Source organism: Hyla sarda, chromosome 3 (assembly GCF_029499605.1).
Source record: "Hyla sarda isolate aHylSar1 chromosome 3, aHylSar1.hap1, whole genome shotgun sequence".
NCBI lineage: Eukaryota > Metazoa > Chordata > Amphibia > Anura > Hylidae > Hyla > Hyla sarda.
Window position 1 is genome coordinate 333,638,738 of NC_079191.1, and position 27,277 is coordinate 333,666,014.

Genomic DNA, 27,277 nt, shown 5'->3' on the forward strand with positions numbered 1-27,277 from the left:
ACTGTACGTTCGCTCATCTCTAATCAGTTACAAAAGAAATCATATTACACATTTTGCATTGGGCCTAAGAGCTTTAGCTACCTTAAAGGGGTACTCCACTGGCCAGCCTTCAAAACATTTAGTTCTGAATGCTGTGTGCGCGCTGCGGGGTTTGGTCACACCCCCTTGTGACTTCAGGCTATGCCCCTAAATGCAAGTCTATGGGAGGGGGCGTGGCAGCTGCCACGCCCCCTCCCATAGGCTTGCATTGAGGGGCATAGCCTGAAGTCACAAGGGGGTATGACCAAACCCCGCAGCGCGCACACAGCATTCAGAACTAAATGTTCCGAAGGCTGGCCAGTGGAGTACCCCTTTAAGACAGGGGCTACATGATGATTCTTGCCTTGACAGTGGTCACACAACCAAATATCGTTGTACCACACTCTGTGACGCACAAGAGGAAGTGACTGTAGGGTTGCTGTCGCAGCCACTTGTCACAGCGTGACCCCATTTACTTACATTAGGTGCAACGTAGTGTGATCCAAAGCGCGACAGAAATTTTAGGTTTTGCAACCCCTTTGGACATATCACAGTGTATCCCCAGCCTTAAGTTACATAATAATTTTTTTTTAATACATTTTGAAGTGTTAACAGAGGGTACAAAGTTGATGGCATAAAGGATATTTGTCCTGTTTCCACTATATGTGACACAACTCTATCATGTATATTTTTCAGAAGGGAAAGATTCATGGCAAGATATGGATGAAGAAAATTTACTACATGTTCCTTTTAGCCCAAGACGTTATTCGGAACAGGAAATGTTGAGAAGATCAAAGGAATTTTATGAATTGCTCAACCAGAGGAGATCCGTGAGATTTATCAGTGATGAAGCCGTTCCGAGAGAAGTGATCAACAACATCATCTCAGCAGCAGGTCATTTTATTTTATTTCCAACACATATACCAAATATGTCACCTCAATTGTGTCACTTCAGGCCGAAACTGACCTGGGAAGTATTATCATTTGTTTCAGACTTGCAGAAATCTAGAAAAAAATACATAGAAGATAAGAATTTCTTTAATGTACATCCCTGTTACTAGCTGACTTTGATTTTCCATTACAGCTAATGTCACGGCAACCAAAAGTCAACCCCTTGTAGTAAATGCATTGTTTACATTTTTCTAGTAATGCCGCAGAAAATTTATTTTGGATTGCAGATTACAAAAGGATGAAATATGATTAAAGCAAAGCACAAGTATTGCTGAATTGCTCTGTAGAACTGTAGATTTTTTGTAAATGTTTCTTTAAGTTGAAAACCAAAACTGGAAAAAAATATTTATTTACATGTACTACAGAAGATCAATGACAACCTATTTTGGCAATGTATGTGGTCATTTTTACTACTGTAGCAAGTACTATACAGGGGTGTGGAAATAAAAAAAAAAAACTACTTGTCCAAGGGACTAAAACAGGAGCACAATCTACTTGTCCCTTATGACAATTCACTTGTCCAGGCCAATTTTTGTTTTTGGACTCTCATTTTGTTCCTGCTCACTCCATAATAGTTATAACTCTTTTATTTTCCATCTACAGATCCATATAAAGCTTGTTTTTTTGCGGGACCTATTGCCCTTGTAATGACACCTTTTATTTTTCCATAACATATGCTCTGAGAAAATAAATAAATAAATAAAATAAAATAAATATATATATATATGGTGGACCACCGGTGTATGGCGGGACCACGGGGGTAGTGGTGTGAGTGGTGGGATCAGATGGTATTAACCCCGTGGGCAAGATGTTGTTAACCCCTAGTGTTCGTGATGCCAGTGTGGTTTAAGGGTTCCGGAAAACCACCATATTCTCCGCTATCCCAGTTGCTAGTAGTGAAATGACAGTCCATAACCAGTTATGGTCAAACGGAGGATTTACTGAGTATAAGACAGATGGAATTATCTTCACAGCTAAGGACAGATTTCCCAGAGAGGTGGCCAGGACCCAGAAGGACCTTCCAGCTTGCTGGACCAATATACTTGTAATTAACTTGACTTGAGATTGGACTTGACTTGCCTAGTTTGGACTTGACTAGTTACAGTGACAGCAGACATAAACTTGAGATTTACTGGAATGAATGTAGCTTTTGAGGTCTTCCAGATGCTGATCACTTGCACTTAGATCTCTGGTGGTTGCTGTCTCAGTAAAGACTGATGGTACAAGAGAGTGAATTGTCATGGCCGCCCCTTTATATAGTGGTGGGCTGGACTAAAGCCTATTGGTTAAGCTGCGGGTCTTAGGTTAAGCTGGTGCTCTCTGGGAGAACATGTGACAACAAATCATGTGACTGCATAACATAACATGTGACAGACTCACAGGTCCTTGAGACCTCCCACAGGTCTTTTGTACTACCTATACATAAAGATACTGTCTAGGGTAATGTAAGGGAACACATCTGGGGCAGTGTCAGGGGACATGGATGGGGGCAATGTCAGGGGACATGGCTGGGGGTAATGTGAGTGTTACGCCGAGCGCTCCGGGTCCCCGCTCCTCCCCGGAGCGCTCGCTACACTTCCCTCACTGCAGCGCCCCGGTCGGTTCCACGGACCCGGGGCGCTGCGTTACCACCTCCGGCCGGGATGCGATTCGCGATGCGGGTAGCGCCCGCTCGCGATGCGCACCCCGGCTCCCGTACCTTACTCGCTCCCCGTCAGTTCTGTCCCGGCGCGCGCGGCCCCGCTCCCTAGGGCGCGCGCGCGCCGGGTCTTTGCGATTTAAAGGGCCACTGCACCGCTGATTGGTGCAGTGGTTCCAATTAGTGTTTACACCTGTGCACTTCCCTATATCACCTCACTTCCCCTTCACTCCCTCGCCGGATCTTGTTGCCCTAGTGCCAGTGAAAGCGTTCCTTGTGTGTTCCTTGCCTGTGATTCCAGACCTTCTGCCGTTGCCCCTGACTACGATCCTTGCTGCCTGCCCCGACCTTCTGCTACGTCCGACCTTGCTTCTGTCTACTCCCTTGTACCGCGCCTATCTTCAGCAGCCAGAGAGGTTGAGCCGTTGCTAGGGGATACGACCTGGTCACTACCGCCGCAGCAAGACCATCCCGCTTTGCGGCGGGCTCTGGTGAAAACCAGTAGTGACTTAGAACCGATCCTCTAGCACGGTCCACGCCAATCCCTCTCTGGCACAGAGGATCCACCACCTGCCAGCCAGCATCGTGACAGTAGATCCGGCCATGGATCCCGCTGAAGTTCCTCTGCCAGTTGTCGCTGACCTCACCACGGTGGTCGCCCAGCAGTCACAACAGATTGCGCAACAAGGCCAACAGCTGTCTCAACTGACTGTTATGCTACAACAGTTACTACCACAGCTCCAGCAATCATCTCCTCCGCCAGCTCCTGTACCTCCTCCGCAGCGAGTGGCCGCTTCTGGAATACGACTATCCTTGCCGGATAAATTTGATGGGGACTCTAAGTTTTGCCGTGGCTTTCTTTCCCAATGTTCATTACACTTGGAGATGATGTCGGACCAGTTCCCCACTGAAAGGTCTAAGGTGGCTTTCGTAGTCAGCCTGCTGTCTGGAAAAGCCCTGGCTTGGGCCACACCGCTCTGGGACCGCAATGACCCCGTCACTGCCTCTGTACACTCCTTCTTCTCGGAAATTCGAAGTGTCTTTGAGGAACCTGCCCGAGCCTCTTCTGCTGAGACTGCCCTGTTGAACCTGGTCCAGGGTAATTCTTCCGTTGGCGAGTATGCCGTACAGTTCCGTACCCTTGCTTCAGAATTATCCTGGAATAATGAGGCACTCTGCGCGACCTTTAAAAAAGGCCTATCCAGCAACATTAAAGATGTTCTGGCCGCACGAGAAATCCCTGCTAACCTACATGAACTCATCCATCTTGCCACTCGCATTGACATGCGTTTTTCCGAACGGCGTCAGGAGCTCCGCCAGGATATGGACTCTGTTCGCTCGAGGCGTTTCTTCTCCCCGGCTCCTCTCTCCTCTGGTCCCCTGCAATCTGTTCCTGTGCCTCCCGCCGTGGAGGCTATGCAGGTCGACCGGTCTCGCCTGACACCCCAAGAGAGGACACGACGCCGCATGGAGAATCTCTGCCTGTACTGTGCTAGTACCGAACACTTCCTGAAGGATTGTCCTATCCGTCCTCCCCGCCTGGAAAGACGTCCGCTGACTCCGCACAAAAGTGAGACAGTCCTTGATGTCTACTCTGCTTCTCCACGTCTTACTGTACCTGTGCGGATGTCTGCCTCTGCCTTCTCCTTCTCTGCTGTGGCCTTCTTGGACTCTGGATCTGCAGGAAATTTTATCTTAGCCTCTCTCGTCAACAGGTTCAACATCCCGGTGACCAGTCTCGCCAGACCCCTCTACATCAATTGTGTAAACAATGAAAGATTGGACTGTACTATACGTTTCCGCACGGAGCCCCTTCTAATGTGCATCGGATCTCATCACGAGAGGATTGAACTGTTGGTCCTCCCCAATTGCACTTCTGAAATCCTTCTTGGACTTCCCTGGCTTCAACTCCATTCCCCAATCCTGGATTGGTCCACTGGGGAGATCAAGAGTTGGGGGCCCTCTTGTTCCAAGGACTGCTTAAAACCGGTTCCCAGTAAACCTTGCCGTGTCCCTGTGCTTCCTCATGTAACCGGTCTCCCTAAGGCCTATATGGACTTTGCGGACGTTTTTTGCAAAAAACAAGCTGAGACTCTACCTCCTCACAGGCCTTATGATTGTCCCATTGACCTCCTCCCGGGCACTACTCCACCCCGGGGCAGAATCTATCCTCTGTCCGTCCCAGAGACTCTTGCCATGTCTGAATACGTCCAAGAAAATTTAAAAAAGGGCTTTATCCGTAAATCCTCCTCTCCTGCCGGAGCCGGATTTTTCTTTGTGTCCAAAAAAGATGGCTCTCTACGTCCTTGCATTGACTACCGCGGTCTTAATAAAATCACGGTTAAGAACCGCTACCCCCTACCCCTCATCTCTGAACTCTTTGATCGTCTCCAAGGTGCCCATATTTTTACCAAACTGGACTTAAGAGGTGCTTATAATCTCATCCGCATCAGAGAGGGGGATGAATGGAAAACGGCATTTAACACCAGAGATGGACACTTTGAGTATCTGGTCATGCCCTTTGGTCTATGCAACGCCCCTGCCGTCTTCCAAGACTTTGTTAATGAAATTTTTCGTGATCTCCTATACTCCTGTGTTGTTGTATATCTGGACGATATCCTGATTTTTTCTGCCAATCTTGAAGAACACCGCCAGCATGTCCGTATGGTTCTTCAGAGACTTCGTGATAATCAACTCTATGCCAAAATAGAGAAATGTCTGTTTGAATGCCAATCTCTTCCTTTTCTAGGATACTTGGTCTCTGGCCAGGGACTACAAATGGACCCAGATAAACTCTCTGCCGTCTTAGATTGGCCACGCCCCTCCGGACTCCGTGCCATCCAACGTTTTTTGGGGTTCGCCAATTATTACAGGCAATTTATTCCACATTTTTCTACCATTGTGGCTCCTATTGTGGCTTTAACAAAAAAAAATGCCGATCCCAAGTCTTGGCCTCCTCAAGCGGAAGACGCCTTTAAACGACTCAAGTCTGCCTTTTCTTCGGCTCCCGTGCTCTCCAGACCTGACCCATCTAAACCCTTCCTATTGGAGGTTGATGCCTCCTCAGTGGGAGCTGGAGCTGTCCTTCTACAAAAAAACTCTTCCGGGCATGCTGTTACTTGTGGTTTTTTTTCCAGGACCTTCTCTCCGGCGGAGAGGAACTACTCCATCGGGGATCGAGAGCTTCTAGCCATTAAATTAGCACTTGAGGAATGGAGGCATCTGCTGGAGGGATCAAGATTTCCAGTTATTATTTACACCGATCACAAGAACCTCTCCTACCTCCAGTCTGCCCAACGGCTGAATCCTCGTCAGGCCAGGTGGTCTCTGTTCTTTGCCCGATTTAATTTTGAAATTCACTTTCGGCCTGCTGATAAGAACATTAGGGCCGATGCTCTCTCTCGTTCCTCAGATGCCTCTGAAATTGAACTCTCTCCTCAACACATCATTCCTCCTGACTGCCTGATTTCCACTTCTCCAGCCTCCATCAGGCAAACTCCTCCAGGAAAGACCTTTGTTTCTCCACGCCAACGCCTTGGGATCCTCAAATGGGGTCACTCCTCCCATCTCGCAGGTCATGCGGGCATCAAGAAATCTGTGCAACTCATCTCTCGCTTCTATTGGTGGCCGACTCTAGAGACTGATGTGGTGGACTTTGTGCGAGCCTGCACTATCTGTGCCCGGGATAAGACTCCTCGCCAGAAGCCCGCTGGTTTTCTTCATCCTCTACCTGTCCCCGAACAACCTTGGTCTCTGATTGGTATGGATTTTATTACTGACTTACCCCCATCCCATGGCAACACTGTTATTTGGGTGGTCGTTGATCGATTCTCCAAAATGGCACATTTCATCCCTCTTCCTGGTCTTCCTTCAGCGCCTCAGTTGGCTAAACAATTTTTTGTACACATTTTTCGTCTTCACGGGTTGCCTACACAGATCGTCTCGGATAGAGGCGTCCAATTTGTGTCTAAATTCTGGAGGGCTCTCTGTAAACAACTCAAGATTAAATTAAATTTTTCTTCTGCATACCATCCTCAATCCAATGGACAAGTAGAGAGAATTAACCAGATCTTGGGTGACTATTTACGACATTTTGTTTCCTCCCGCCAGGATGACTGGGCAGATCTTCTACCTTGGGCCGAATTCTCGTATAATTTCAGAATCTCTGAATCTTCCTCCAAATCTCCGTTTTTCGTGGTGTACGGCCGTCACCCTCTTCCCCCCCTCCCTACCCCCTTGCCCTCTGGTCTGCCCGCTGTGGATGAAATTTCTCGTGATCTTTCCACCATATGGAAAGAGACCCAAAATTCTCTCTTACAGGCTTCTTCTCGCATGAAGAGATTCGCAGATAAGAAAAGAAGAGCTCCTCCCATTTTTTCCCCTGGAGACAAGGTATGGCTCTCCGCTAAATATGTCCGTTTCCGTGTCCCGAGCTATAAGTTGGGACCACGCTATCTTGGTCCTTTTAAAGTTTTGTGTCAAATTAATCCTGTCTCTTACAAGCTTCTTCTTCCTCCTTCTCTTCGTATCCCTAATGCCTTTCACGTCTCTCTTCTTAAACCTCTCATCCTCAACCGTTTTTCTCCTAAATCTGTTCCTCCCACTCCTGTTTCCGGCTCCTCGGACATCTTCTCTGTCAAAGAGATTTTGGCCTCTAAAAAGGTCAGGGGAAGAATTTTTTTTTTAGTGGATTGGGAGGGTTGTGGTCCAGAAGAGAGGTCCTGGGAACCTGAGGACAATATCCTGGACAAAAGTCTGATCCTCAGGTTCTCAGGCCCCAAGAAGAGGGGGAGACCCAAGGGGGGGGGTACTGTTACGCCGAGCGCTCCGGGTCCCCGCTCCTCCCCGGAGCGCTCGCTACACTTCCCTCACTGCAGCGCCCCGGTCGGTTCCACGGACCCGGGGCGCTGCGTTACCACCTCCGGCCGGGATGCGATTCGCGATGCGGGTAGCGCCCGCTCGCGATGCGCACCCCGGCTCCCGTACCTTACTCGCTCCCCGTCAGTTCTGTCCCGGCGCGCGCGGCCCCGCTCCCTAGGGCGCGCGCGCGCCGGGTCTTTGCGATTTAAAGGGCCACTGCACCGCTGATTGGTGCAGTGGTTCCAATTAGTGTTTACACCTGTGCACTTCCCTATATCACCTCACTTCCCCTTCACTCCCTCGCCGGATCTTGTTGCCCTAGTGCCAGTGAAAGCGTTCCTTGTGTGTTCCTTGCCTGTGATTCCAGACCTTCTGCCGTTGCCCCTGACTACGATCCTTGCTGCCTGCCCCGACCTTCTGCTACGTCCGACCTTGCTTCTGTCTACTCCCTTGTACCGCGCCTATCTTCAGCAGCCAGAGAGGTTGAGCCGTTGCTAGGGGATACGACCTGGTCACTACCGCCGCAGCAAGACCATCCCGCTTTGCGGCGGGCTCTGGTGAAAACCAGTAGTGACTTAGAACCGATCCTCTAGCACGGTCCACGCCAATCCCTCTCTGGCACAGAGGATCCACCACCTGCCAGCCGGCATCGTGACAGTGAGGGAATATGGAGGCACTGTGAAGGGGCATGCTATGTGGGGATGCAAAGTAGCCTCCAGGTCACTGAGGGTCTCAACCTGACAGGGCCTAAGGGTAATACAGGACCATGTCCTGTACTGGGACATCACAAACCCCCCTACTTAACACAAGTTGTCCTCGACGTAGGTTCTGTCAGGGTTGAGGAACGAAGTGGCCACGGGGCCAGATGCAGCCCTGAGGCATTTAGTACACAAATGCCCATTTCAGACTGGTGAAATAACGGATAACATTAGAGTCTTTGTGCAAATTGTCCATACACACTCTGACTTGTGGTTGAACAGGATTAGTGATGACATATAACTTTTCTTTAAGGACCTTTGACTATGCATATAACAACTGGACTATGCATTTTACAGTTAACTATACACAACATGATATTTTGACTATGTTTATAACATACTATGCATGACTAGACTATATACTAGACATTGTATACATGACTAGACTTAGAACTTGAGACTTAGACATTTTTGGATTGGGTTGCCTGAGGCTCTTTGCCCAATGCCTTGGCTCCTGGGGTCCCTTGGCATTTAAAACACATGTCCCCAGAACACTATTTTTAGTTTTACTCTAGACATTTTTATGCTAGACATTTTTTATGCTAGACATTTTTATGCTAGACAATGATTGCAGATAACTTTATTACATTTCTGTTACCTTATAGTGAATACGTGCTTTAGTTTAGTTTCAGGAGTACTTTCTGTCCAGGAAAGTATCCTGCGTACGAACACAAGATCATAGAGATTAGAGACATTTGACATGATATTGAGTAGACTGTGTAATGTGAGTGATACAGTACTACTGTATGTGACTGAGGTATACTTGACTTGTGTGTGCATAACTATGTGTACATTTATTGTGTACATGACAATGTGTACTTTAGTGTACACATTTAGAGTACACATATTGTACATCCTATTTTATACATGTACAAGATGCTGGTGAAGTGGTGACATGTGCTCCTCCCGACCGTATCAGGACAAACCCCTATAAGGAGATAACCAGACATCCAAAATGACTGTACACCATGACTTTTAGTGTACAATAACTTTATACATTTTATTTGACATTTGATAACAAAATATAGGACCATCACATTAGGACCACAACAACTCAGTGTACCTCCATAACCATTTTTACTGAACCAAAATGTATTACTTTAGATATTCACACAAGAGTTCATGTACTGCTCAGTAGTCCATGTACATTAGGAGTTCTTGATGATCTGAAAATGGTTGATTTAGGGGCAACCTTAAAAGCAGCAATGTCCTTGCCTGTAAAGCCTTTTGATGCAATACAATGATGTCTGCATGGTTGCTAGAAAAAGACAATGATTTCCAGAACCATCCCTATTTTTAAAGCAACTGGTTTGCTTTTAGAATTTAATCAGCCTGACAGAGAGATATCAGCTGCTTTGTCCTCTAACAAGAAGATCACTGAAATGCTCTTAGCAGGTCATTTTGTGTTAGGCCAGGCATAGGCAACCTTTGGCACTGCAGATGTTTTGAACTACATCTTCCATGATGCTCTTTCAGCCAAAATGCTGCCAAAGCATCATGGGATATGTAGTCCAAAACATCTGCAGTGCCGAAGGTTGCCTATGCCTGTGTTAGGCTAAGTTGTTTGGAAAACTGCCACTGCAGTTTTTGAGCCAAAGCCAGAAGTGTATTCAAAAGGAATAGGACATATAAAGGACTTACACTTCTCCTCCTTTATGGATCCACTTCTGACTTTGGCTCAAAAACTGCAGTGGCAGTGGAAACTTAGCCTTAGGGCTGAAATTTAGTGGAATTTGTGTCCGTGATTAAAGGTAACCGGTTACAATAAAAATTCGGCCCAATTTTAGGCAGTATATATATATATATATATATATATATATATATATATATAATTTGTGGGAAAAGTTCCAAGATAACTATTAATCTGTCCATAGATTTTCTGCTTGTTCTGGGCTAAGAAGTCGTATGGATGGCTAAGTAGTAGTGTTGAGCGCGAATATTAGAAATGCAAATTTCTAAAAATATCAGCACTTTGCGATTTCGCAAATATTTAGAATATAGTGATATATATTCGTAATGATGGATATTCGTTTTTCTTTTGTGATTTTGCGAATATAAGCGAATTTGCAAATATTCATGAATATCGGCACGTCTTTTAGGTGAAAGATATAATCACGCATGCGCACTATGCGAATTTCATAACAAATTTTCGCATGAAAACAAAACCAAAAAAGAACGAACATAGTGAATATGCAAATTTCGCGAATATAGGAAGAATATTCGTCCACATATTTGCAAAATATCCCAAATTTGAATATGACCTATGCTGCTCATCCCTACTAAGTAGTCATATGACAGCTCTCCAATGTGCATTTCCAACAAAAAGTTATATATACCGTATTTATCGGGGTATACCACGCACCGGCCTATAACACGCACCCTCATTTTACCAAGGATATTTGGGTAAAAAATGTTTTTTACCCAAATATCCATGATAAAATGAGGGTGCTTGTGTGCGCGTGTATACCCCGATATACCCCCAGGAAAGGCAGGGGGAGAGAGGCCGTCACTGCCCGCTTCTCTCCCCCTGCCTTTCCTGGGGTCTAGAGCGCTGCTGTCGGCCCTTCTCACCCCCTGGTTATCGGCGCCGCTGCCCGTTCTGTCCCCCTGACTATCGGTGCCGGCGCCGATAGCCAGGGGGAGAGAAACGGCGCCGATAGCCGGGGAGAGAGAGGGGTAGCGGCACCCATTGCCGGCGCCGCTGCCCCGTTGCCTCCCCCCATCCCCGGTGGCATAATTACCTGAGTCCGGTCTGCGCTGCTCCAGGCCTCCGTCGTGCGTCCCCAGCATCGTTGCTATGCACGGCGCGGCGCTCTGACGTCATGCGCCGCGCCGTTCAGCGCATAGCAATGACGCCGGGGACGCACGACGGAGGCCTGGAGCAGCGCGCACCGGACTCAGGTAATTATGCCACCGGGGATGGGGGGAGGCAACGGGGCAGCGGCGCCGGCAATGGGTGCCGCTGCCCCTTCTCTCCCCCTGGCTGTCGGCGCCGGCACCGATAGTCAGGGGGACAGAACGGGCAGCGGCGCCGATAACCAGGGGGTGAGAAGGGCCGACAGCAGGGCTCTAGACCCCAGGGAAGGCAGGGGGAGAGAAGCGGGCAGCGACGGCCTCTCTCCCCCTGCCTTTCCTGGGGGTGTATCGGCGTATAACACGCACACAGACTTTAGGCTAAAAATTTTAGCCTAAAAAGTGCGTGTTATACGCCGATAAATACGGTATCTCATTTGTAACCAAGAGCAAAGAAAGTAGAAAAAAAGCACAAAAAATATTGGAGATTTATCAAAGCCTGTCCAAAGGAAAAATTGCTGAGTTGCCAATAGCAACCAACCAGATCCCTTCTTTCATTTTGCAGAGGCCTTGTGGAAATAAAATAAGCAATCTGATTGGTTGCTATGGAACTCAGCAACTTTTCCTCTGGACAGGTTTTGATACATCTCCCCCAGTTTTAATAAAGGTAAAGTATTGTACCAGTCAGTTTCTAGCGTCTGGTCTAATAAAACTACCTTGTGAAAGATTGCTTTTGCTCTGTTTAAAATTGAATAGAAATACATTTTAAAACAAAACAACAAATCTATATATCAATCTGCTCAGCTCCTAAAGCTCTATAACAGGGGAACTCAACTACTTTTAGTAGGGGTAGGCTTATCCAGGTCTACCATCCGGTGAAGGTCAGAGCTAAATGCTAAGACCTGGTTCACACCTAGCAGCCACAGTGCCATGACAGAAATAGGTGCTGCCTGTTGTAAAACATTATTTATTAAGTCATAATTGTTCCCCAACTGCCACACACTGTGGCCCTGGTATAATACTGCCACACACTGTGCCCCTGGTATAATACTGCCACACACTGTGCCCCTGGTATAATACTGCCACACACTGTGCCCCTGGTATAATACTGCCACACACTGTGCCCCTGGTATAATACTGCCACACACTGTGCCCCTGGTATAATACTGCCACACACTGTGCCCCTGGTATAATACTGCCACACACTGTGTCCCTGGTATAATACTGCCACACACTGTGGCCCTGGTATAATACTGCCACACACTGTGCCCCTGGTATAATACTGCCACACACTGTGCCCCTGGTATAATACTGCCACACACTGTGCCCCTGGTATAATACTGCCACACACTGTGCCCCTGGTATAATACTGCCACACACTGTGCCCCTGGTATAATACTGACACACAATGCGCCCCTGGTATAATACTGACACACTGCGCCCCTGAATATAATACTACTACATGCTGTGTACCTAACTATAATGCTGTCAAACACTGTGCCTGATATAATACCTCCATACACCCTGTTTGTGAGTATAGTACTGCCATTTAAGTCTGCCCCCCCCCCCATGTGAACTGTGCCATGCCTCTCCCCCATATAAACAATGCCACTATGCCTGGCCTACCCATGTGAACTCTCCAGCTGTTGCAAAACTACAACTCCCATCATGCAGACAGAAGAGCATGATGGGAGCTATAGCTGGGAAACAACTGTAGAGTTAAAGGTTGGGAAATACCTGTAATACACTTACTTCCAAGGCTAGACTGGGAGCAAAAATAGGCCTGGGGATATTAGACTATGCAGCCCAATTTTTTACGGTGGGGGTCGTATCAGTGAGACACCCATTAAAATCTCGGTTTAAGTGGCTCTCCAGCTGTTGCAAAGCTTCAGGCATTATGGGAGTTGTAGTTTTGTAAAAGTTGGACAGCCACAGATTGGGGTAGTGTCACCCATCATCACTGCGGAAATTACAAGTGACTCCAGCTCTGATGGGACACCGTCAGGAGAATACACAATTGTATAATGACTCACAGGAGACGTCTTCTCTGTTGTCTTTACTTTTTTTCTTCATTTGGCCTTTGTCTTCCTTCATCTCCATCTTCTCTGCAGAGTCTGATGCCCGGACATCATTAGTTACTTTGTTAGCAGATCCTCATGCTCTGTATAAAGACAATAATCATTATAACCCTGCCAGACATCATGACCCCTAAAAATAATACTGCCAGATACTGTTTCCTCTGTTTGTCAGAATCACACCCCTGTACTCCCCCCCCCAGACCCATTTTCCCCTCCTCCTGCAGACCCCTAAGGACTCCTCCATACTGTGGACATTTAGTTGGCAGAATGTTCGCTTGCTGCAGGCGCCACAAAAGCCATTGGCAGTAGGACTGCACAGATGTGCGCCATCTCTATAGATGACAATGCAGTCTGGTGGAATTCCATCAGCAGAATGGACGTCCACCTAAAGAACCAACATGTTAGTTCTTTGGGTGTACGTCCATTCTGTTGGGGGAATTCCACTGTGGCGATTCTACAGTATGCACAGAGCAGCAGAAAACCATTAATGTCATCAATTTGAACGGGCCCCCTTAGTTCTCCTGCAGACTCCTCTACCCCCCAAGACCCCTGCATTATTTATCTTTACACTTTTCTGTCCCCCCAGACCCCTCTGTTCCCTCCTGCATTAACACTGCCTACCCTGCATCATTCATCTCCCCCCAATACCCTTGCATCATTCATCCCCCCCAAGACCAGACCCCTACATCATTCATCTTCCCCCTCCACACAAAGACCCCTGCAGCATTCATCTACACCCCCCTCCCCATAACCTCTGCAGCATTCATCTCCCACCCCCGCCCCTGCAGCGTTCATCCCCCCCACCCCAAGACCCCTGCAGCATTCATCTCCCCATCCCAAGACCCCTTCTGCATTTATCCCCCAAGACCCCTGCAGCATTTATCTCCCCCAAGACCCCTGCAGCATTTATCTCCCCTAAGACCCATGCAGCATTCATCTCCCCCCAAAGACCCCTGCAGCATTTATCCCCCCAAGACCCCTTCAGCATTTATCTCCCCCAAGACCCCTTCAGCATTTATCTCCCCCAAGACCCGTTCAGCATTTATCTCCCCCAAGACCCCTTCAGCATTTATCTCCCCCAAGACCCCTTCAGCATTTATCTCCCCCAAGACCCCTTCAGCATTTATCTCCCCCAAGACCCCTTCAGCATTTATCTCCCCCAAGACCCCTGCAGCATTTATCTCCCCCCAAGACCCCTTCAGCATTTATCTCCCCCAAGACCCCTGCAGCATTTATCTACCCCAAAGATTGCTGCAGCATTTATCTCCCCCAAGACCCCTGCAGCATTTATCCCCCCCACCCCAAGACCTCTGCAGCATTTATTCCCCCCACCCCAAGACCCCTGCAGCATTTATCTCCCCCCAAGACCCCTGCAGCATTTATCCCCCCCACCCCAAGTCCCCTGCTGCCTTTAGCTCCGCCACCCCAAGAACCCTGCAGCATTTATCTCCCCCCAAGACCCCAGCAGCATTTATCCCCACCCCCCACCCCAAGACCCCTGCAGCATTTATCCCCCCCCACCCCAAGACCCCTGCAGCATTTATCCCCCCCCCCCACCCCAAGACCCCTGCAGAATTTATCCCCCCACCCCAAGACCTCTGCAGCATTTATCTCCCCCCCAAGACCCCTGCAGCATTTATCTCCCCCACCCCAAGACCCCTGCAGCATTTATCCCCCCCACCCCAAGGCCCCTGCAGCATTTATCTCCCCCCATGACCCCTGCAGAATTTATCTCCCCCACCCCAAGACCCCTGCAGCATTTATCCCCTCCACCCCAAGACCCCTGCAGCATTTATCCCCCCCACCCCAAGACCCCTGCAGCATTTATCTCCACCCACCCCAAGACCCCTGCAGCATTTATCCACCCCCCCACCCAATAACCCCAGCAGCATTCATCTACACCCCCCCCCCCAATAACCCCTGAAGCATTCAATTCCCACCTCACCCCCACTGCGGATGGCCCGGTCCCGCATACTTACCTGTCCTAACACTGCTCAACTGCTCTGGCCTCTTCTAGTTAGGCCTGGCCAGAGTACATGATGCAGGTAGTGCTAATTGCGCCGCCTGCATCATAGGGGAAGCGCTGGCTAGGCAGGGAGCAAAGTGTTCCCTCGCTCCGATACATATGAATGTCCGGACAGCGGATGTTCTCTGAACCGGCCGGAGGTATGTGTGCCTGGCAGCCGCGGTCCAGATTCCGCCAGTTGAGTACTGCTGCTCTATAACATGCTGTCTACATTTCCAACATGACATGTAGCCTTTACGTTAATTTTCATAGTAATTGAAATTAATTTAAACAATAATTTAACAATAACTTAATACATTAACAATAATTTAAAACGGGGGTTTGGTATTTGAATCTTGTATTATAGCTCAGCCGTATCATTATTATAAAAATCAAGCACTTTTTTTTCATTTAAGACAACTGCTTAACCAGTTGGGGACGGAGGGCATACCTGTACGCCATCGTCCTGCTCCCCTTCTATGACGTGCACTCAGGAGCTCAGCGTGGGTCATAGCAAGACCTAATGCCGGTGTAGTGAAGAAAACTGTGTCTTGAAGCGTTCTGTGTCCCGACTGTAAGGCTGCAAAGCTGCAAAGCACTGAGCAGAGCAGACCGAGACTGCACACACACCCCCATCAACCAATCACAGTGTCTCAGCACTCAGCACAGTGACTCAGCACTTTCATCAGCTGTTTGGGACACAGAATGCTTCAAGACACAGTTTTCTTCACTACACCGGACATTGCATTAACCCCTTGGACGCGGCAATCAAAGTTGAAAGTAAAAGTATCACAGCAGCTCAGTCGGGCTGTTCGGGACCGCCGTGGTGAAATCGCGGCGTCCCGAACAGCTGAGAGGACGGGGGAGGGTCCCTACCTGCCTCCTCTCCGTCTGATCGGTGATCTGCTGCTCCATACCTGAGATTCAGGCTAGAACAGCAGAGTGCCGATAACACTGATCAATGCTATGCTATTGCATAGCATTGAACAGTGTATGCAGACAGAAAATTGCATATAATAGTCCCCTATGGGGACTATAAAATTGTGTAAAAAAGTTTTAAAAAAGTTAATAAATGTGATTTAACCCTTTACCTAATAAAAGTTTTTTTCCCATGAATTTTTTTTTTACAAAAATAAAAATAAACATATGTGGTATCGCTCGTGCGTAAATGTTTTAAATATAAAAATATAATGTTATTTAAACCTCACGGTCAATGGCGTACATGTAGAAAAATTCCAAAGTTCAAAATTGCGCATTTTTGGTCACTTTGTATGCCCTAAAAAATTTCGAAAAAACGATAAAAAAGTCACATAAAAATGGTACCTATAAAAACTACAGATCACGGTGCCAAAAATTAGCTCTCAAATAGCCCAGTATACGTAAAAATTAAAAAGTTATAGGGGTCAGAAAAGCACAAAAAGTTATAATTTTTTAAAACACGTAAAACAAAATCAAACCTATATAATTTGGATATCATTTTAATCTTATGGACCTACAGAATAAATATAAGGTGTCATTTTAGCGAAAAGTGCACTGCGTAGAATCGGAAGCCCCCTAAAGTTACAAAATGGCGATTTTTTTTTTTTTCAATTTTGACTCACAAATATTTATTTTTCTGGTTTCTCCGTTGATCTGGTGGGGAAATGATTGACAGTATTACAAAGTAAAATTGGTGGTGCATAAAACAAGCCCTCATATGGGTCTGTAGGTGGAAAATTTAAAGTGTCAAGCCAGGTTCACACTACGGAATTGCCGCCTGCAATTCCACCTTGAAATTGTAGGAAGATATTCCGCTTACTAAAATGTGCTGTATAGTGAATGGGTTTTCGTTCACAAATTCACACTTCAGAATTTGTGAAGCGGAATTTGTGAACGGAAAATCTGCTTGAAAATTTCTGCCTGAAGAATAGCTCATTCTTCAGGCAAAAATACAAGCGGAACACATTGCAGTCTATTGGAGACTGCAGTGTCCACACGGTTACACTCAGAATCTCCGGGCGGAAATTTTCTGCCCGGAGATTCCGTAGTGTGAACCTAGCCTTATGGTTTTTAGAAGGAGAGACGGAAAAAACTAAAGTGCAAATATGAAAAATGGCTCCGTCCTTAAGGGGTTAAACTAGCCATAAATAGTCATATAATGGTTTGAGTCCTAATGTTTTTTCAAAATAGTAAAAGTTTTCCCTTTTTTTAACATATTTATACAGGGACATCTCCTAGTGGAGCTCATACTGAGCCATGGACATTTGTGGTTGTAGAAGACCCAGAAGTGAAGCATAAGATTAGAGAAATTATTGAAGAAGAGGAAGAAATAAACTACCGAAAAAGAATGGGGGACAAATGGGTGAATGATCTGAAAAAATTAAAGTAGGTTGAATTAAAATGTATATTTTTTGTAATCCTTACTATTTTTCTTTAAAAAGAAAAGTACAAGTATATATGTATGGTATATCCCGATTATATCACCATTTGACATACAGTGTTTTTTTATTTCTTACATTGGTTCAGGTGTATTTTTCAAGCCCTTTAAAATTAGTTGTCTATTGTTTATAAAATGCTGTTGTTGGAATTATTGTATAATGTGTTTTGTTTATTTTAGAACCAACTGGGTAAAGGAATATTTAGACACTGCGCCTTACATAATCTTGATCTTCAAACAAGTTTATGGGATTCTCTCAGACAACAGAAAAAAGACACATTATTATAATGAGATCAGCGTGTCAATAGCATGTGGCATTCTCCTGGCCGCCATTCAGGTACAAAATATTTATTTGTCAAGTACCGTATATACTCGAGTATAAGCCGACCCGAATATAAGCCGAGGGCCCCTAATTTCAACCCAAAAACCGAGGAAAAATTATTGACTCGGCTATAAGCGTAGGGTGGGAAATACATCATCCCCCCTGTCATCATCCAGACCCTCGTCATCATCCAGACCCCCATCATTAACACCCCTGTCATCATCACCCCCCTTCATCATCACCGCCTGTCATCCACCCCCCCTTCATCATCCCCCTGTCATCATCCCCCCTTCATCATCACCGCCTGTCATCATCACCGCCTGTCATAATCAATCCCCCATTCATCATCACCACCTGTCATCATCCCACACCCCCCTCTTCCGGAGCAGAGAAGAGGGCCCCCCCCCGGTGAAGATGGACAGCCTGGAACGACTATCCCTCCCCACCGGACGGTCCCTTCAGCATAGATGGCCCGGACCAGCTCACCCTTCCTTCCCGCCGTGGGGAGGTGAGTAGAAAACTAAAGGGGGGGGGGGGGGGTCTGGATGATGACGAAGGCGGCAGTGGTCTTCAACCTGCAGACCTCCAGATGTTTCAAAACTACAACTTCCAGCATGCCCGGACAGCCATCGGCATGCTGGGAGTTGTGGTTTTGAAACATCTGGAGGTCCGCAGGTTGAAGACCACTGAACAGGCGGAGAGTTCACTCGAGTATAAGCCGAGGGGGGGGCTTTCAGCGCGAAAAGTCGGGCTGAAAAACTTGGCTTATACTCGAGCATATGCGGTATGTATTTATATAAATAAATTCATGAATAGGTAATATGATGATGGAGCAACAATACCTAACATTATTTACACGATAATTGCTTCCAGCTCTTATGTTCATGTATAAAAGTGCTCTTTATGTTTTTCTCTACAGTTTTTGCCCTGTTTTTTCCTGGAAGAAATATTAATTCACTCTTTTCATTATATAACCCATTAACTAGTCTTCTCTCCTCAGAGCCACTTTCTTTCCTTTCCTTTTCTATCTGACCCAGACCACCATGAGAACTTTTTCCAGCAGACAAATGTCTTAAGCTGACACATTTTCCAACAGCTTCCCTACTTATGGCAATAATGTCCTCCTTTGTGCTCAACACAGTAAAACTGAAAACAGTAATAGTGTCCCCTCCCTTCTATAGTCTCTTACACAAAATTGTGCTTTGTTTCTAGCCCAATACAGTTGTACTCTGTTTTTATTTTGCCAAACAGTAGGTAGTATGTCCCCACATTAGGTAGTTAGTCACCATTAGGTAAATCCATTTTTTCCTTCAAAACTATTACTTTATGTTCCAAACATGTACCCCATTAGGGATATATGCTTCCCCATAGGCAGAAAGAACCCCCCCCCCCCCAACCCAACCTCTTCTCTACAACCCAGCCAAAATGCAGTCCCTCTTCCTCTGGCACAGATAATTGTATGACATCATCATGCCAACTGACATCATCAGACATTTGCTCTTGAGCCTCTTTTAAGCTATGGGCCTGATACAGTCTGCAACGTTATAGACTAAGGAGCAGGGCTTTCTACTCCCTCGCTATGCTGCACGCAGTTGAAAGAGTCACTTGTCTGGGGATCCAAGGCATGTGCCCTGGATTTTCTGGTGCAAGCTCAATGCTATATGTAACGTCCACCCACACCCCTTGGTGTATCACAGAACCAATGGTTCCCTGCACCACCAAAGTTATCTGTGTGTCAGGGATGCAGATAAAGTTGAATGCGGTACCAATACCAGGAGGCCCGAGGCAGATGCACCATCTGCCCTAATGGTAAAGTGGCCCCGATAAGCTGTATACATATACACTACAACCAGGATCAGACAGAGATATATTGGGGCATGCATGCTGCTGCCACTCAGTTAGACCATTACTAGACACCATGAAAAAGCTCCAAGGGGTTGTTGAATCTGTAGTAAACAACCTCCATGCTGGTAAACTCAACATAACCATATAATACATGATCACCCATTTCGTATTACATTTAAAATGTGTAGCCAAACAAAGCATCCTGGGAGTTAGAGAAGCCAACTATGTAATGCATAGCCACTAGGGTGGCTCGGTTGTTAACCCCTTAAGGACGCAGCCCTTTTTCACCTTAAGGACTGAGCCCTTTTTTGCAATTATGACCACCGTCACTTTACAAATGAATAATGCGAAAACGCTTTTACCGAATATTCTGATTCTGAGATTGTTTTTTCGTGACATATTCTACTTTATTTTGGTGGTAAATTTCCGGCGTTAATTGCATCCTTTTTTGGTGAAAAATCCGTAAATTTCATGAAAATTTTGAAAATTTTGCATTTTTCTAACTTTGAAGCTCTCTGCTTGTAAGGAAAATGGATATTCCAAATAAATTTTATTTTTAATCACAAATACAATATGTCCACTTTATATTGGCATCATAAAATGGACATATTTTTGCTTTTTGAAAAAATTAGAGGGCTTCAAAGTAGAGCAGCAATTTTCAAAAATGTCATGAAAATTGCTAAATCTGAAGGGACAGATGTTACAGAACTACAACTCCCAGCATGCCTGGGCAGTCGAGGCATGCTGAGAGTTGTAGTTTGGAAACATCTGGAGGGCTACTGTTTGGGCACCACTGTAACAGTGGTCTCCAAACTGTGACCCTCCAGATGTTGCAAAACTACAACTCCCAGCATGCCCAGACAGCCTTTGGCTCTCTGGGCATGCTGGGAGTTGCAGTTTGGCCCCCCTAGTGGTTGCCACAGTAAAGATCGATTTACTTTCACTTTCAATTCCCGCCCCCCCCCCCCCCCCCCACTGTGGATTCCCTACCTGATCAGGATCCTGCAGGCTCCAGCGAAGATCCCAGGTCCCCAGGCATCTTCTCCTGCAGGTACGGCCTCCATCTTCTTCCCAGAGCCCCTCGACATCCAGGGGCGGGCAGAACGGGGGGTTGCCATGGCAACCCCCTGTCCTGCGCTGCCATTGGTCAGAACTCCGTTCTGACTAATGCCAGGGGATAGGAGTAGATCGCAGCTTTGCGACCTCACTCCTATCCTTTAGGCTGATCGGGGCTGTTGCTGACAACTCCGATCAGCCCTATTTTCCGGGTGATTAGGTCACCAGAGACCCGATCAGCTCGGAATTGGAGAAAATCGCATGTCTGAATTGACATGCGATTTTCTCCGATCGCCGACATGGGGGGGTCTCAGGACCCCCCTATGCGATGTGCCAGGGTGCCTGCTGAATGATTTCAGCAGGCATCCGGCTCCGGTCCCCAACCGGCTAGCGGTGGGGACCGGATTTCCCATGGGTGTATGGATACGCCCTCGGTCCTTAAGGACTCGGAATGCAGGGCGTATCCATACGCCCTGTGTCCTGAAGAGGTTTAAGTGGTTGTTTATTTGATAAAACCCCTTTAAAATAAACTTTTTTCTTTCCTTTGTATAGATATCCTTATACAAGGTCAAATAAACACCTTACTAAATATTCTTAAAGACACATACCTACTATTTGCCTGGTAATACGTATAACAGTACACCAACTGTGGTAGTGGGTAATGGAATTCAGCAATAAAAGCTAGCCTAAAGAGTAGTATACAGTAGTCTGGAACACTGCATTTCCTTGGTTATATAATAATAAAAACATGACTATATAACTCCTGTGGGTACAGAGATTGCAGTCGAACCCTGGTGTTTAACCCCTAAATGGGGTACTCCACTGGAAAACTTTTTTTTTAAATCAACTGGTGTCTATTTATTTTTATTAATTACTGGTGCTTATTTCTTTCTTTTGAATTACCTTTCTGCCTGACCACAGTGCTCCCTGCTGACACCTCTGTCCATGTCAGGAACTGTCCAGAGTAGGAGCAAATCCCCAGAGCAAACCTCTCCTGCTCCGGACAATTCCTAAAATGGACAGAGGTGTCAGCAGAGAGCACTGTGGTCAGACAGAAAGGAAATTCAAAAAGAAAAGAACTTCCTGTGGATCATATAGCAGCTGATAAGTACTGGAAGGATTAAGATTTTTTCACCCCTTAAGGACCAGGGTTTTTCACTTTCATTTTTTTCCTCTTTACCTTTAAAAAATCATAACTCTTTAAATTTTGCACCTAAAAATCCATATGATGGCTTATTTTTTGTGCCACCAATTCTACTTTGTAATTACATCAGTCATTTTACCCAAAAATCTACAACGAAACAGAAAAAAAAAATAATTGTGCGACAAAATTGAAGAATAAAACACCATTTTGTAACTTTTGGGGGCTTCCGTTTCTACACAGTAAATTTTTCGGTAAAAATGACAACTTATCTTTATTCTGTGGGTCCATAAAATTAAAATGATACCCTACTTATATAGGTTTGATTTTGTCGTTCATCTGGGAAAAATCATAACTATATGCAGGAAAATGTATATGTTTAAAATTGTCATATTCTGACCCCTATAACTTTTTTATTTTTTAGCATATGGGGCAGTATCAGGGCTCATTTTTTGTGCCGTGATCTGAAGTTTTTAGCGGTATCATTTTTGTATTGATCGGACTTTTTTTTATTGCTTTTTAATAATTTTTTTCATGATATAAAAAGTGACCAAAAATACACTATTTTGGACTTTGGATTTTTTTTTTGCGCGTACGCCATTGACCGTGCGGTTTAAATAATGATATATTTTTATAATATGGAGATTTCCACACCCGGTGATACCACATATGTTTATTTTTATTTACACAGTTTTTTTTTTTTTTTTTATGGGAAAAGGGGGGTGATTCAAACTTTTATTAGGGAAGGGGTTAAATGATCTTTATTAACTTTTTTCCCCCCATTTTTTTTTGCATTGTTATAGCTCCCATAGGGGACTATAACACTGCACACACTGAGCTTTTACATTGATCAATGGTTTCTCATAGGAAACCATTGATCAATAATTCTGCCACTTAACTGCTCATGCCCGGATCTCAGGCACTGAGCAGTCATTCGGCGATCGGACACCAGGAGGCAGGTAAGGGGACTCTCCTCCTGTCCTACAGCTGTTCGGGATGCCGCAATTTCACCGTGGCGGTCCCGAACAGCCCCTGAGCTAGCCGGGGGTAGTTTAGTTTCACTTTAGATGTGGCGATCAACTTTGAACGCCGCGTCTAAAGGGTTAATAGCATGCGGTACCGCAATCAGTGCTATGCGCTACTAGCCACGGGTCCCAGCCGGCTATGACACGAGGCCCCGCGTTATAGAAAGGGAAAGGACCCAGGATGTACAGGTACGCCCTTGGTCCTTAAGGGGTTAATAGAAGTAATTAAAAAATCTATTTAACTTTCTGTCACCAGTTGATTAAAAAAAGTTTTCCAGTGGAGTACCCCTTTAAAGGAGTTTATGAGATTACAAATATTGTTGTTGCATTTTTCCGCAAACAGTGCCACTCTTATCCAAGGCCATTTTATGATATTGCAGTCGAGCCACGTTTGAATAGGAAAATTTCTGTTTTACATGATGATGTTTTATATCTGTTCATGGTTCTATCAATATCTTATTATAACTGGTTATTGTTTGTGTTTAGAATGCAGGTCTGGTTACAGTAACCACTACTCCTCTCAACTGTGGTCCTCGGCTCAGATTGCTGCTTGAACGCCCTGTGAATGAAAAATTACTCATGTTGCTTCCTGTCGGTTACCCAAGCAAAGACGCCACTGTACCAGACTTAAAAAGGAAGCCACTGGACGACATCATGGTGATGGTTTGAAAACTCCATATATATCTATCATGTCCATTCAGTCAACATTCCACAAAAGCCGTGCCTTATGCAGTTAACATTATTTGCTTTTGTATTTGAGTAGTTGATATACAATATAATATTAGATTTTGTTAATATTATGTATACAATAGAAACTATAGTAAAGGTTAAAGGTTTATATTCATCTACCCAGTGGATGTCTGGTTTAGACAACCTAGTCTTGATACAGTTTACAACTTAAAGGGGTTATCCAGGAAAAAATGTTTTTATATATATCAACTGGCTCCAGAAAGTTAAACAGATTTGTAAATTACTTCTATTAAAAAATCTTAATCCTTTCAGTCCTTATGAGCTTCTGAAGTTAAGGTTGTTCTTTTCTGTCTAAGTGCTCTCTCATGACACCTGTCTCGGGAACAGCCCAGTTTAGAAGCAAATCCCAATACCAAACCGCTTCAAAACTGGGCGGTTCCCAAGACACGTGTCATCAGAGAGGACTTAGACAGAAAAGAACAACCTTAACTTCAGAAGCTCATAAGTACTGAAAGGATTAAGATTTTTTAATAGAAGTAATTTACAAATCTGTTTACCTTTATGGAGCCAGTTGATATATATATAAAAAAGTTTTTTCCTGTATAACCCCCTTAATCACTGCCACAAATCAATCAGCAATTGGTGTAGATGTATTACATTGTCAGGTAAAATAAGAACACATGTTTAAAAAAAATTAAATAAAAAAAAATTACCAAAAATGGATACATACAATACAGCTTAGAACATATTGTTTAAGAACATTTGTGGAAATAACTGAATGGGATGTCCTACTTTGAAGCACATTCCCAAAGCCCATTTGCTATTTCTATGGTTCACCTCTAGGTGGCAGACTTTAGCTTATTATGTATGAATTTATAATTGCTGTAGAGTGCTGAGACTGTCCTTAAAAATGTGTGGTTTAAATTAAAGAAATAAATAAATAAATGAATGAAATAAACAAATATATAAAAATTGCTTTACTATAAAACATAACTCTGACTTTCCTTAAACCAGCAGGATCTTGGGTGAATTTTTAGGATTAGTGTTGTTCATTTATAGAAACAACTGAATATACAAATCATCAGGCTTCTGGTTACAGTATTGAAACCACTGAAAACAGAAGGGACAGAGGTGAATACAACCTCAGTGTCATTCTATGGTCAGAGAAAGCAGACGGTAACTAATGTTCGAAAAAAGATTCACATGACTCAATATAGGTAAAAAAAAAAAATTAACAGAAGATGAACTATGTCAACATCACACACTTATAATGAGAATACTGGGGGGCACAAACTTCTAACCAGATAAAAGCTAACAGCAAGCTTTCTAGACTACTTTGGTCCAAGTTACCATAACATCTAAGGCAGTGGTCTTCAACCTGCGGACCTCCAGATGTTGCAAAACTACAACTCCCAGCATGCCCGGACAGCCGTTGGCTGTCCGGGCATGCAGGGAGTTGTAGTTTTGCAACATCTGGAGGTCCACAGGTTGAAGACCACTGATAAACATAAGGTCATAGGACTAGTGTAGTAAATAGAACATGTGATGTAAAGTAGAACTATCACTATAAGGAGGGGAGTAAACAGTTGTACCAGTAAAGGGGAAAGCTTTATTAAAGCTTCCTCCTGGATGCATTTTGGGCCTCTCTGACCAGTTTATGTTTTTTGATTGTTTGCATATGCTGCTTTAACTGCTATTAACATTTATTTATTCATTTAGGCATTTTTGTCTTTTTTTCAAGACAATTAGAGAAATCGTTTTCCTAATTTTTTTTGCCTAATATAAAAAGCAGTTTTAAAGGGGTACTCTGGCGAAAACATATTTTCCAAAGGATAGGGGATTAGATGTCTGATTGTGGCGGTCCCGCCGCTGAAGACCCTGCAAGCTCAAGGCTGGCAGTGGCGACATCCGGAACACGGAAGCATGTCATCCAGATGACCGGGGGGGCGCGCCGGAGATCGCCAGAGGCGGGACCCCAGCGATCAGACATCTTATCCCCTATCCTTTTGATAGGAGATAAGATGTTTTTCGCCGGAGTACATATTTAAGCAGTATAGGCATTTAACAAAGTAGTACATTCCAAAAAAAAACTTAACCTCTTTCTGCAGAATAGGGGATAAGTGTCAGATCTCCTGCCTGGCTCTTCGCATAATTAAGTGAGTCGGTGACGGCACAAAGCGGTGACCGACATGCCCCCTCCATGCATCCTTATGAGAGAGCCAGGGATACAGTGCTTGCGTATCTCCAGCTCCTCCATTGAGATGCAGAGAGAGGGCACGCCAGCCACCACTTAGAAATGGCTTTTTACTAGAAAGCTTTGCCCATCCCAAATGGGTGTTCCAGAACACTGAAAAATCATCTGAAAATGGGTAGGACCCTTTTAGCCACTGGAGTAAACAGGGCATACATGTATACCCAAGGCCAGATTAACATAGGGATAGATGTAGCTGCTGCTTCAGGCCCTTACGTTAAAATAGGCTCAGCGACCCACTGGCAGGCCCTTTTTAAAACTCACGGCTCAGATGACAGGTCATGTGATGAGTGGGTATCCTGTGCGCCACTGGGCAAATAAAAAAAAATAGGGACCCATTGTTGCCACCACCCTTCTCTCATATCAGGGGTATGGTATGGTAAGCATGTAACCCAGGTGCAGGAAGGAATCTTCCTTTCACCGCTATATAACAGAGGGGTTAAGGACCTTCCTGTGAGTCACATGACCTTGCAGGTCCTACAGCAATGTGCACAGGAAGCGGACAGGCAAGTTAACCGTGTGTATAAAGAATGTCTGTGTGTTTAAGTATGTCTTATCCTCTAGTCATCTTCAAAGCTGCACTATTCTGCTGTTATATCTTGTCTTATTCTCCAGGCACCTCCAGAGCTGCACTTACTATTCTGCTCTTACATCATATCTTATACAGCAGTCACATCCACACCATACATGCCAAAAACCTAAAAATTGCAGATTCTTACTTCCCCTAAAAAAAAAATATATATATATATATACATATATATATATATATATATATATATATATATATATATATATATATTAAAAAAAAATACATTATAAGTATCCCAAATGTGAAAAAAACTTGCCCTTCTACAGCTATATTTACAAAAAAAAGTTTGGGGCATACAGAGTGGGTAAGCTAATATATACTGTACCTCAGCTATTATAAACAGATACAGTATGCCTATAAGCAGATTTGCCATTCAGAAGCATGGAAAATCTAGGTGACAATTTCTCACCTAGCTTTTCCATGCTCCTCAATGACCTATCTGCTTACAATAGATCAGCTGTTATAAAAAGATGTGCCATTCAGTAGCATGGAAAAACTAGGTGTGAGTAGCTTTTCTATGCTCCTGAATAACATATCTTCTTATAGCTGTGCAATTAATGCACTAATTAAAGGGGTTTTCCAGGAAAAAAAAATGTTTTTTAATATCAACTGGCTCCAGAAAGTTAAACAGATTTGTAAATTAAAAGAAAAGGAATAAGTGCAGCTCACAATTAATACACTAATCCGAGGTTAAATTGGGTAGGCACCTATACCCTAGGTGCAAAAAAAGAGGATTCTATAGCAAAAAATATTTACCCAAAACCTCAAGGAAAGTGTATATTGAATAATAAATTAAATAGACCGTGCTTCAATTATCTGTAATATTTAATATAATAATCT

At 44.8% G+C, this 27,277-nt stretch overlaps 1 protein-coding gene across 1 annotated transcript in view; it reads left to right on the plus strand.

Annotated features, from left to right (window-relative positions):
• The window catches only part of IYD (iodotyrosine deiodinase), a 37,371-nt gene extending 13,511 nt beyond the window's left edge, over positions 1–23,860 (plus strand). Inside the window, exons 2-5 of the mRNA XM_056563368.1 lie at positions 715–912; positions 17,307–17,466; positions 17,699–17,855; positions 23,394–23,860. Coding sequence (XP_056419343.1) covers positions 715–912; positions 17,307–17,466; positions 17,699–17,855; positions 23,394–23,576 — 698 coding nt within the window. The 3' untranslated portion in view covers positions 23,577–23,860. The remainder of the gene's footprint in view (positions 1–714; positions 913–17,306; positions 17,467–17,698; positions 17,856–23,393) is intronic.
• Positions 23,861–27,277: the final 3,417 nt, after the last annotated feature.